Source organism: Anabrus simplex, chromosome 3, assembly GCF_040414725.1.
Source record: "Anabrus simplex isolate iqAnaSimp1 chromosome 3, ASM4041472v1, whole genome shotgun sequence".
NCBI classification, from domain to species: Eukaryota; Metazoa; Arthropoda; class Insecta; order Orthoptera; family Tettigoniidae; genus Anabrus; species Anabrus simplex.
This window is the reverse complement of record NC_090267.1, coordinates 65,228,087-65,241,914: the sequence shown is the minus strand read 5'-3', so window position 1 is coordinate 65,241,914 and position 13,828 is coordinate 65,228,087. Positions and strand designations below refer to the sequence as shown.

The window sequence follows — 13,828 nt, the reverse complement described above, 5'->3', positions numbered from 1 at the left end:
CCAAGTGTTCCTCAATCATAATAATGAAGACCATGTGCATCGAAAAGCTTCCAATAGAGAAAATGTCTGTGAAGTTGTGACCTATTTTTCATGAAATAATAATTTTTTGTTGTTTATCTGCTAACAAATGAAGATACATGTGGTATATAATAAATGCGATAACGTTTTTTGTCAATAAATGAATTTTATGTACTTTTATATTTTAAGTGACGGCATTGGATAATACTATTAAGCTGAGAAACTAAGGTAGCATTTAAAAAAAAGTCAGTAGGTCTGATTTCCTTGAGTGGCCACATTAATATGTAATGATAACTCAAGGTTCTTATACAATTCAAATACGTAGTATTGCCAGAAAGCTGTTGACCTCTGTTAATGCGTTTAAGAAATTTTGCTTTACCTTTCGACCAGTTTTAATACCATATTGCAAGATAATTAAATATGTCTGGTATTTTACAGTGAGGGAAAGATTCATGTGCTGATGGAATTTGTTCTCGAAGTAATTGGTGAATAAAGCAAGAAATGACTTTTATATATTTTACCTGAAATAAATAATAAAATTGCTTGACGACATTCCATAGATTTCCTCTGTTCCTTCATTAGTCTGACTTATCTTGTGTTCAGCATAAGTTAATTAGACGTTTTGTGAACTATCAATCAACAGATCTCCCTAATGATCTGAGAATATCTCTCCTTAAATTTCATTGCTTTCACAAATCCGTCTCCCCTCAAATAAATCATCGTTTTGGAGCGTGGAATGCTACTAATCCCTTGATCAACTTATGTATTCCTCCTCCGAACCCTGCGATGATACGTTTGTGAGGCAGAGATGGTCAGACCAGAAATCCTTGTTCAATATAACTTTAATCAGCATTCAAACTTAAACTTTTGATGCATTTTTTAGACTAAGGCACAGAAATTAAGATACCAGCTCAGTGCTCATGCATATCCTTACAACTAGCTACATGCACCTCCCCCGTATCCCGTCCTGGGAGAACACACATCGGTAAATAATTGAAATTATCTACATTTTCCAGATTTCTGTCACCAATCTGACATTCAGTCCTCTTGGATTTCTTACCTACTGACACCAAATTAGCCTTGGAAAGGCTAATTTTTATACCCTACTCATTTCACCTATTTTCAAGTTCCAAGATATTAGATTGCAGGCTTTGGGCACAAATTATATTTTAATTACTTTTGTAACACTAGGTATGTTATTTGAATTATGCATTAGTATGGTTGGATTTGAACACTCTCTTCCGTACACATCAGTTTACAGCCTACATTACCTCCAATAAGTGAAGGCAATTCGAACTCTACAAGAAAACTTAAGCAACCTACTCAGAATAAATTTCAGTCTGTTTGGTTAAGACACACTTTTTTCGTTTTACATTTAATTTTCACGGGCAAGCTTATTGTTACAGGGTGAACTTCCTTAGCTTGAATGTTTCAGAACATTTAACAACCTTTTATTCAAATCTCAATGAGCTGTGCGATGTGCTTCAAAGAGAATGGCACATGATACCCCGCTCAGAGACTAATGTACCAGACAGCTTTGAAGCCAGGACATGACGTACTACGCTGCACTAAGGATTTGTCTGTTAAGGCACTATTTGAAGCTATGTCAAACATGTATATATGTCGAATCCCTTTTTCCGTTTCTCTACAGGCTCCGGTATGAATTGAAATGAATCTTCGTAGCGAGTTTTTACAGCCGGATGCCTTTCTTGACGTCAACCTCATGAGATAAAGGTAAGGGTGTATTCTGCCAGAATGCAGGTCCGAACCTCGGCAAAGGTGTGCCTGAGCCGGAGTTTACGTACAGTAGGGTAGCCAGTTCCTTTCCGCTCCTCCATTCCCTTACCCCCACAACAACGTGTGGCAACCCATCCAAATCTTGACCACGTCCAATGTTGCTTAACTTCGGAGATCTCACGAGATCCGGTGTTTCAACACGGCTACGGCCGTTAGCACTTCATCAGAGGAGTTAATGAAATGAAATGAAATGAATGACGCGATATATGGCAGTAGAGGGAGAGGGTGCAGTCCAGAGCCAGCCCAAAGCGTACTCCTGTCGAATAGAACGAGGGGTCTGCTTAAGGCTTAACATCCCCTTCCAAAGGACGGATCACTATAAACAGCATCGTATGCCCTCACTCCATGTGAAGATTGCGGAGAGGTTTTGAATTGAATCCAGGAGTTTGGTACGCAATCTAGTGATCAGACATTGTATACCACCACTTCTTGTACACTACCGGCCAGCAATCTGATGGTGAACATTTTTCGACTAACGGGTCTCGAACCAAGGTGTATTGCCATATAGGCTTGACGCCTTAACCATCATGGTCATTAGGTGGGCTCTAAGTCAGACACAGATTTATATGAATATCCTTCGTAGTGTTGATGATCAAAGACAAATTTAACGTAAGATCTCTACCGGTGTTTCTACAAGTAGGTCGATATTCTCTATAATACCTACAATACGTTCTGTATCATCTCCAACATCACAATTATGTGTTTCCTGATTTCATATACAAAGAAGAGAACTAAGGAACTTTACCTGTAGGTGTCCTCCGATACGTTTATTCGCCCTGGTTCCCCCGTTGTCTCCGTCCGGCTCGTGAGGTTCACAGTGTTACCGAACAGGCAGTAGCGCGGCATGCGGTGTCCAATCACCCCTGTGACCACCTCTCCGGAGTGTATGCCTATGGTGATTTTCTGTAACAGAATAATAATAATAATAATAATAATAATAATAATAATAATAATAATAATAATAATAATAATAATAATAATAATAATAATAATAATAAAATCTTATTTAGCGGTAAAGTGTCATCGCCATGCACGATTAAAACAGGACCACGATTATTTATTTGTGTCTAGAGACGATTATTAAGCAATGAATAACATCTCTAACAGAGACTTAAGACATTGGGACAGGCTAGAAAAATATAACATTGACGTTTGAAGATAAAGTCACCTTAATTAGCAAGAACGTTAAAGAGGCTTCCATACATTTATCTAGTTTGCAAAAAAAAATTGTTGCAAAAACAGGTTTTGAGATAGACTTCAAGAAAATGAATTTATAACAATCATCAAATAAGTTCCAAGTCCAAATAACTGGCTCAATATTCAGCGTGAAGGCCTTCGGTTCAGAGGGTTCCGGGTTCGATTCCGGTCCAAGTCGGGGATTTTAACTCTGATTAATTCTTATGGCTTGGGGCTGGTTATTTGTGTTTGTATCAACACTTTCCTCTTCACATTCAGACAACATATCACACTACCAACCACCACAGAAACGCGCAATAGTGATTACATCGCTCGACATAAGGTTGGAGCCAGGAAGGGCATCGGGCAGTAAAACTGGGCCTAATCAACAGTTCGCACCCGTGACTCCACAGATGTGGGGAAAGTGGAATAATAATAATAATAATAATAATAATAATAATAATAATAATAACAATAATATGATGATGATGATGAAGATGATGATAATGTTGCAATAAGCACCAAATTTTATCATGCTATAATAGGTTTTCAAGATAGCGAAATACCTACAACTACTGTATAAATGAAATTCCTCAGCCTGTTTCCAGGCATTCGACCGGGTCAGGAATGGAATGAATGAAGCCCTACCTAGTGGCAAGGGTGGGAATTGTGCCGGCTGCCGAAGCCTACCAGTCTGGGGTAACAGGTCAAACACAGCGTAGTCAGAGGAGTTAATCAAACCAAATAAATGACGTGATGTGCCAAAGTAGAGAATCCATGTCAAACCTTTTTACAATCACCAATCTTTAAACACCGCAATTACAGACCAGTAGTAAGATTTTTGATTTTATACACATAAGAATGGTTGTATATGATGAGCATATACGCCCCTAAGAAAATTAGAGGTCAAATATTGGAGAATAACGGGGAAGATTCTAAGTGTAATCAAAGTTCAAGAAATACATAAGTGATGACACAACAAAGATCATTATCAGGATATCAAAGCTATAAACTGAGAACTTCCTAACTCGCTGACTAACTTTTGAGACATATAAATCTGAATTTAACTTGAAAAATCTGAATATCTGCATTTAAAATGGAAATTATGAAAATTAACATTCATTAAATAAAATACACACTCGTCGAACCTTGTACTCACACTTACTTGTTACCTGGTTACTTACACATACGTTATTTGAAGGGCGCCAGCTGCCACTCAGTGCAGCAATAATAGAATGAGACTCTTGACTATCTCTAGGGTGTGGGGTAATAAGCTTACTTTTGACAACATACCATATAAGTTCTGGGAAAGGAGATTGGCGTTCGGTTTCCCCATTAATTTTGAGGTTAAGATATTTTACTTTCATTGAAATAAAACTATGAATTCGTTTGATAGAACAATATATATTCTTTAAATAATATATCAAAAAATAGTGAGTCTTGTTGCGATAAAACAGATGAGAATGTGAAATTATGACATTGCAACAGAAAGAAACTAGGCATGAATTTGAATTCTTCTTGACCGGACATTTAACAATTTATACGAAATATTTCCCTCACTTATTCACTTGACTGTACCTTCAACACTTTTAGTGTAATTACGACGTATTCCTTTGATCTGGTGTTTACTGTAGATGTGTCACGCCTAACTTGGTGATACATCCTTGTGACTGCTTCTTCTCCATCTCATCTGACTTCTTTGTAAGTCAATATGGTATTACCTCTTGGTAGGTCCTGGGTTGCCCTCTCTGACTTCATTGTAAGCCCTTGCGTCCGTGTCTTCCACTAAGTGACGGACCAACCATTTGGTCTCACTCTCTCAATGACCAATAATGGCTCACTGAGTATTCACCATCTCTCGTTCACACTGGTTGACTAACCAACTAAGGCCTCTTGATCTAGTAGACTACTTCACTGTACTGCATCGTATAACTAATGACTGACGCTACAATATGCATCCACCTTATATAGACGTTGGTTGACTCCGCTACGTAATCTCCAGAAATAACAATGACATACTCCCACCTACGCGACAGATATTACATACAGTGGTGAAATAGCCCTGCGGCGGCCGACTCTCTGAGCGCATATTCTAAATAAATACGATGACATAGCCATGGCTCGGCGATGACTTGGCAGAATCGCCACTAATCTTGCACAATGTCCCAGCGTCACATCCAATCTCTGATATATACAACAATTCTCACTGTACAGGTATTGAGTGGTATTCTACACATACGTATATATGCATACATCTAAGTACAATCTTGCAAGCAACAGGCAATTGCAAAATCGAATTAAATAAGACTGATAATTACAATAATAGTAACAATATCACAGATAACATAATAATAAGGACATAATAATAATAATAATAATACAGATAAAATAATAAAATACAGATATCATCTTGTAACGGGATTTGAACCGTTACAATTCGCCTCCCTCATAAATAAATCGAAGACCAAAGAATCGATTGATTTATGAGCAACATATTATATATATATAACACTGACACATATAAACACTTTAAATGAGTATACAACAATAATTTTCATTTTCAGCATCCATACATTTTATAATACATCACATATGAGAATTTTTCTCGCACATTGCCATCGTAGATAACTGTTCAGTGTCCCATTCTCTTTTTCTCTCATACAAATCACAAGAGTACAGCACTCAATTTAACACATACAAATAATTTTAAATGATTACACTACATTCTTCTTCTTCTTTTTTTAACATATCAAAACTTTTTGTGAAATATCACTTATATGAGAACTGTTCTCGCATATTGTTATCGCATATAACTGTCCAATGTCCTGTTCTCCGTTTTTTTTGTCACACATTACATGACAATGTAGCACTTATTCTTCCAATACACTAATACGACACTTGGTTCACACGCATATCGCATATGTTAGTTTTATTTTGCCAGTTTCTTACAAAAATTAATCATCTTATTATTATCTCAACAAATCTCACGTGAAGTACTTCTTTACATTCATTATACTATAAATACCGACAATATCCCCTTCCTGATCTTTATAAGAATATGCACACTCCCCGATACGGTTCACAATAGTGAAATACCCCTGATAAAAATATAACTTCAACATATTTCCCGCCTCTGCAGATGATGAAATGGAACTCTGAGTAGCACTCTGTCACTCAAACTGAATCAATTTTGCCCTTGTAAACTTACATATCTCAAGAAATCGCATCCTACTTGGCAACAATAATTAAAAGAATCAATACTATGGCTACAAGATGGTTCAATTATTCCGTAATCCAGCATAATGTTTATCTGTTCTTAGACGTCACTAGCATTTTTAAGTTGAATGGGGTACTTACCTCCCACAAACGATGAATGGTCATGTACTACAAATTTATGTTCATATACGTGTTCTTCCTCACTTACCACTAAATACCTCTCGATGCTTACCTAACATCGAACACAATTACTCCTCCTGTAATTCACTCAAATTACCTCACGTCACTGCCTCATACCGACTATCCCTCGGATACTGGTCGTACAGGCACGTAACACACCTCAAAACATTTCCTCTCACTAGGAACGCCTTCACTTACCACTCATATATCGTTAAAGAACACACGTCACCAAACACTTACCTCAGACCCATCATAATTAACACGTACTTCTGTGCTAGTTTCCTCATAGAACAGACACACACTACCTAAATTAAAGTCTATTCTACTTCCATGATTTGCAACCAAGTTAGCTCCTAAAACAACTGAATACACAAGCTTTGGTACAACAAGGCATGTCTGAAACTTACAATTATCTTTACTTATGATTGGTACCGCTATCATTTTATTTACTCACTTTGACTTACCCAACGGCTGTTATAATATTTAATAGTACCTTCATTTACCTTCACAATTTCCATCATCGGAGTTACTATCTCACTACTTACATCATATTCTCAGTATTATAAGTACTTACATCTCTTAACAGAACACTTCTTACGTCTAGCTTACTACTACTATTAATTACTTCATTATCTACGACTACGTCATTACTTAAATATCTCACTTAACATTACTTAGGTCACAATCACACTATACTCTTAAATCTACTTTCATTACATAACTACTTATACTAAATAAATACTAAATACCAGTTCATCTTCTACCTTCGGACTGTTCACTTTATTTACCCGATTCCCTGTGAATTTGAAATACTCTGGCTCGATAACGACACTTGGATAACACTCGTATTAAGACTATCATAATCCCTCTGATAACTCAAATCCGTACGCCTCCCATCTTCCGATTCTCTCTGATTACTCTTCTGACCTTCTCTCTTATAACTCAAATACATACGCCTCCCATCTTCCGATTCTCTCTCGTTACTCTTCTGATCCTCTCTCTCACAACTCAAATCCATACGCCTCCCATCTTCCGATTCTCTCTCGTTACTCTTCTGACCACTATCACCATCAACACAACTATTAATCCTCTGCGGATCATGATCACCCCCTCTCCTCTGATACACGGCTAACATTTTCCCTCTCTCTCCACTATACTACTTTCCCCAGCTATCATGCGCTCTCTCTCCCGCGCGCGTAAACATTCTTCCCAAAGCCTGTCAATGAAATTTTCTCTAAATTCTCCCAAATTAGACATATTATCCCAGTACACTCGAAGCCATATTCTACTTTCACCGATAAAAACATTCGACAAGATTTTCAGTACGTATTCCCATTCAATAATATTATCCCTCAACTTATTTGCAAATCTTTTCTCAACTAATGTTACAAATTCCATAGGATTAAATTGTTTTCCAGTAAACTTAGGCAAATCTTGGTCCCTATTGTATAAACCACTCGTTACTACTATTTCTCTTGTAATCTGACCTTCTCTCATTTCTTGCCGTAGTACCCTCTGGCAATTCAAAAGTTTTTCTTCCGCCACTTTCTCCGCATTCTCTTTCATTATTCTCAGTTCTTAGTGTAATTTTTCCTCTTTCTCTGTAACCTTCTGCGACAAAGTTTCTTGTTTATTCTTTAGTTCTCTGACCTGCCCAAGCTCTTTTTCAAACGTTTCTACCTTACTGACACATTCCCTCATATCTTGCCCCACTGCATTATGGATCTTGTCTAGTCTTTTGTCTATGATCTTGTGAATTTCTTCCTGATTACTAGAAATCTTATTACTTAACTCTTTGATATTCTCTGTACAAGTTCCTTTGACATGCTCAATTTGCGTATGAAGATCGCTCCGACTCGACTCCATTTCTTCTCTAAGGTCAACACACTCTTTATTTACCTTATCTTCTAACTTAGATATTTGACTAGTTACCTCTACTATCTTAGTATCTATTTTAGAATTTAGTGATTCACTTAGCCCATCTATTTTATCATTAATCGCACTGTTACCATTAATCAATTCTTCGATTTTACTACTTAGAGAGTTAATCTGTTTATTACAATTTTCATTATTAGTACTAAAAAATTATTTCATCTCTTTCATCTCTTTCATATTATTTTAATTATTAGTACTAATTAATTCTTTCATCTCTTTATTATTTTCACTACTCGTATCAATCTTTTCCTCCATACGTTTCTGACTATTTTCACTACTACTAATTAATTCTTCCATCTGTTCCTTATTAACCATTTGTTTACTGAGCTCGGTCATTTGGGCCAACAGCAAATTTAGAATATCTTGGTTCATCCCCCCCACGATTTCCTTTTGAGTTTCAGTGTGCTTCTCAATTTCTGCACTTTCCTGAATTTCCTCAGAATTTTCCATCGTATTCACCTGCTCCCTACTCTGAATTTCACCTTGGATGTCCGCAGAAGCAATGACCTCGTCGTCACATGACTTGTTATTGTCTTCCTTGTCCATCTTTGGTTCACTAGTGATAGTACGCGATCTCAAATTAATATCCCTCTTCAAATCCCTTGACATATCCCCAAAATACAAATATATATCACAAAATTACACTCTTGACATTTACCGGTAATACTTCCGTTGGCTTAAATGTGCATACTCTTCCCAAATGAACATATGATATGCTGTCATTCAGAACAGATTCTGAATTTATTCGAGTCCCACGTTGCGTCGACACTTTGAGAACTTCCTAACTCGCTGACTAACTTTTGAGACATATAAATCTGAATTTAACTTGAAAAATCTGAATATCTGCATTTAAAATGGAAATTATGAAAATTAACATTCATTAAATAAAATACACACTCGTCGAACCTTGTACTCACACTTACTTGTTACCTGGTTACTTACACATACGTTATTTGAAGGGCGCCAGCTGCCACTCAGTGCAGCAATAATACAATGAGACTCTTGACTATCTCTAGGGTGTGGGGTAATAAGCTTACTTTTGACAACATACCATATAAGTTCTGGGAAAGGAGATTGGCGTTCGGTTTCCCCATTAATTTTGAGGTTAAGATATTTTACTTTCATTGAAATAAAACTATGAATTCGTTTGATAGAACAATATATATTCTTTAAATAATATATCAAAAAATAGTGAGTCTTGTTGCGATAAAACAGATGAGAATGTGAAATTATGACATTGCAACAGAAAGAAACTAGGCATGAATTTGAATTCTTCTTGACCGGACATTTAACAATTTATACGAAATATTTCCCTCACTTATTCACTTGACTGTACCTTCAACACTTTTAGTATAATTACGACGTATTCCTTTGATCTGGTGTTTACTGTAGATGTGTCACGCCTAACTTGGTGATACATCCTTGTGACTGCTTCTTCTCCATCTCATCTGACTTCTTTGTAAGTCAATATGGTATTACCTCTTGGTAGGTCCTGGGTTGCCCTCTCTGACTTCATTGTAAGCCCTTGCGTCCGTGTCTTCCACTAAGTGACGGACCAACCATTTGGTCTCACTCTCTCAATGACCAATAATGGCTCACTGAGTATTCACCATCACTCGTTCACACTGGTTGACTAACCAACTAAGGCCTCTTGATCTAGTAGACTACTTCACTGTACTGCATCCGTATAACTAATGACTGACGCTACAATATGCATCCACCTTATATAGACGTTGGTTGACACCGCTACGTAATCTCCAGAAATAACAATGACATACTCCCACCTACGCGACAGATATTACATACAGTGGTGAAATAGCCCTGCGGCGGCCGACTCTCTGAGCGCATATTCTAAATAAATACGATGACATAGCCATGGCTCGGCGATGACTTGGCAGAATCGCCACTAATCTTGCACAATGTCCCAACGTCACATCCAATCTCTGATATATACAACAATTCTCACTGTACAGGTATTGAGTGGTATTCTACACATACGTATATATGCATACATCTAAGTACAATCTTGCAAGCAACAGGCAATTGCAAAATCGAATTAAATAAGACTGATAATTACAATAATAGTAACAATATCACAGATAACATAATAATAAGGACATAATAATAATAATAATAATAATAATAATAATAATAATAATAATAATAATAATAATAATAATAATACAGATAAAATAATAAAATACAGATATCATCTTGTAACGGGATTTGAACCGTTACAAAACACATTCATAAGAAAGAGAAGTCTCATTATCTATGGTCACCTAGAAAAACTGTAGTGAATTACCCAACACCAACATAATAAATCATATACTGTACACAATATCTCAAAATCCGGCTTAGGCCTATATCAAATTAACTAAACAGGTCAAGCATGAGCCAGGCCAAAATCAAATTGGTCTGATTGAAATATACGGTAAAGACCTACACTATACAGAAATTTCGTAAGATATGTAACTTCCCAAGAAAATCTATCACTATGGACAGCCAAAGGACTCAAGAGCGGCAGGTGATTTAGCTGGGAAGGAAGAAAATTGCCTGAAAACCAGCCTAAGAGAAGTGAGACCACTTGAGTAGTATAATGCAGGGATTCGGCGGCCTCCTCCGCCGCCCGCGGCGCGGGAAATTTGAATTCTGGCGGGAAATTTGAATTTTGGCGGGAAATTTGAATTTTGGCGGGAGATTTGAATTTGTAAACAAAGCCACGTGCTTTTTGACAGCTGTCATCGACAACAACGCATCGCTAATCTCACTGCTGCCATCTTGACGGGCCTAAACCTCACTAGTGCCAACTTAACCTAACTAGCATGAGGTAAACAAACCCACGTGTTTTTTGACAGCCACGTGCTTTTTGACAGACAACAACTCATCGCTAACCTCAGTACTGCCATCTTGACGGGCCTAAACCTCAGTAGTGCCAACTTAACCTAACTAATGTGAGGTAAACAAAGCCACGTGTTTTTTGACAGCCACGTGCTTTTTGACAGATTTGTAAACAAAGCCACGTGCGTTTTGACAGACAACAACGCATCGCTAACCTCAGTACTGCCATCTTGACGGACCTAAACCTTAGTGGTACCAACTTAACCTCACTAGCTCGAGATAAACAAATCCACGTGCTTTTTTGACAGCTGTCATCCGCCATCTTTGAGCACCGTACTGCCCTCTTTAGCTACATACCTTTGACAGCTGTCATCCGCCATCTTGCATCCGAAACCTCAGTGCTGCCTGGTGACGGCAAATTCCACGTGCTCTACAAAGCCACGTGCAGCTGTCATCCACCATCTTTGAGCACCGTGCTGCCCTCTTTAGCTACTTACCTTTGATATGTGGTACGTCACAGCTGTCATCCGCCATCTTTAATCCAGAGAGAATAGTGCTGCAATCTATGTGGTGGCGGCAAATTCCACGTGCTTTACAAATCAACATGCTTTTTTTTGACAGCAGCCATCTTTAATCACCGTGCTGCCCTCTTTAGCTACTTACCTTTGAAATGTGGTGGCGGTAAATTCCACATGCTTTACAAACCTATATGCTTTTCTGACAGCTGTCATCCGCCATCTTTAATCCAGAGAGAACAGTGCTACCCGGTGGCGGCAAATTCCACGTGCTTTACAAAGCCATGTGCTTTTTTGACAGCTGTCATCCAGCCATCTTTAATCCAGAGAGAACAGTGCTGCCCTCTATGTGGTGGCGGCAAATTTCTGTTAGCTGTCATCCGCCATCTTTAATCAAGAGAGCACCGTGCTGCCCTCTATGTGGTGACGGTAAATCCCGCGTGCTCTTGTTTGGAAACAAACTCACGTGCTTTTTTAACAGCTACCACCCGCCATCTTTAATCAACAGAGCATAGTGCTGCCCTCTATGTGGTGGCGGCAAATTCCACGTGCTCTACAAAGCCACGTGCAGCTGTCATCCGCCATCTTTGAGCACCGTGCTGCCCTCTTTAGCTACTTACCTTTGAAATGTGGTACGTCATCCACCATCTTGCATCGCAAACCTCAGTGCTGCCCGGTGGCGGCAAATTCCACGTGCTCTACAAAGCTACGTGCAGCTGTCATCCGCCATCTTGCATCACAAACCTCAGTGCTACACTCTATGTGGTGGCGGCAAATTCTAAATGCTTTACAAACCCATGTGCAGCTGTCATCCGCCATCTTTAATCACCGTGCTGCCGGGTGGCGGCAAATTCCACGTGCTCTTGTTTGGAAACAAAGCTTTTAATCCAGAGAGAACAGTGCTGCCCCGTTGGCTGCAAATTCCACGTGCTTTACAAACTTATATGCTTTTCTGACAGCTGTCATCAGCCCAGCAATTCTCTTTCTATATAATAATTTCGTGTGGCTATTTCTAGCCAAGTGCAGTCCTAGTCTTGTTACATCAGGAAGGGTAACTGGCTAAATCCTGGTCTTTCAGCGTCAGGAAGGGCAACCGGTCGAAAACCATAGTGTAAGAGGCTAGATACTGCCAGTTTTGCGTCAGGAAGGACAACTCAACAAATTCTTGCGATTTAAAAATCTTAGTCAGGAAGGTCATCCGGCTGTAAAACAATAGTTCGTGATTTACAATCTAAGAAGTACATCTAGCTGTAAATCCCCCGATTCTCGACAGATTCTTAATCCGAGTTGTCAGGAAGGGCAACTGGTCGAAAACCATAGTGTAAGAGGCTAGATACTGCCAGTTTTGCGTCAGGAAGGGCAACTCAACAAATTCTTGCGATTTAAAATCTTAGTCAGGAAGGGCATCCAGCTGTGAAACAATAGTTCGCGATACAGCGATTTAAAATCTAACTGTAAATCCCCCGATTCTCGACAGAATCTTAATCCGAGTTCTTTGACGTCAGGAAGGGCAACCGGTCGAAAACCATAGTGTAAGAGGCTAGATACTACTAGTTTTGCATCAGGAAGGGCGACTCAACAAATTCTTGCGATTTAAAATCTTAGTTTTGCGTCAGGAAGGGCATCCGGCTGTAAAACAATAGTTCATGATTTAAAATCTAAGAAGCGCATCTAGCTGTAAATCCCCGATTCCCGTGTTAGAAGTTGTAAAACAGATTCTTAATCTGAGTTTTCAGGAAGGGCAACCGGTTGAAAACTATAGTGTAAGAGGTTAGATACTGCTAGTTTTGCGTCAGGAAGGGCAACTCAACAAATTCGTGCGATTTAAACACATTTTTATTCCCAAGAGAATCGAACCCGAGACTACTGGGTGAGAGGCATGCATACTGTAGGCTATGGGTTTGTTCTACAGTCCTTGAAGTATCGGCACAGAGCGAGTGTGGAATGCATGTGTTAGCTGAAATTGTACACGTATCTTCCGGCTTGTGTAACCTTGAACGAAGACACGGTGTGCTGATAAGCGACTTCTAACTCACGAACGTCTTCTTAGCTGAGTAGCATTCAGCCATGTAAGCTCTTAAAACACAGTACTAATTAAGGTTGTAAAATATTCTGAAATACTCCTCCTCTGTAGTGTAGTAGTTAGTCTG

The 13,828-nt window shown here is 38.6% G+C and overlaps 1 protein-coding gene across 1 annotated transcript in view; it reads right to left on the bottom strand.

Annotated features, from left to right (window-relative positions):
• Gycbeta100B (guanylate cyclase soluble subunit beta-1-like) overlaps positions 1 to 13,828 on the bottom strand; it is a 146,741-nt gene that overhangs the window by 14,860 nt on the left and 118,053 nt on the right. The window contains exon 12 of the mRNA XM_067144105.2: positions 2,561 to 2,718. Within this exon, the coding sequence (XP_067000206.1) occupies positions 2,561 to 2,718 (158 nt within the window). The remainder of the gene's footprint in view (positions 1 to 2,560; positions 2,719 to 13,828) is intronic.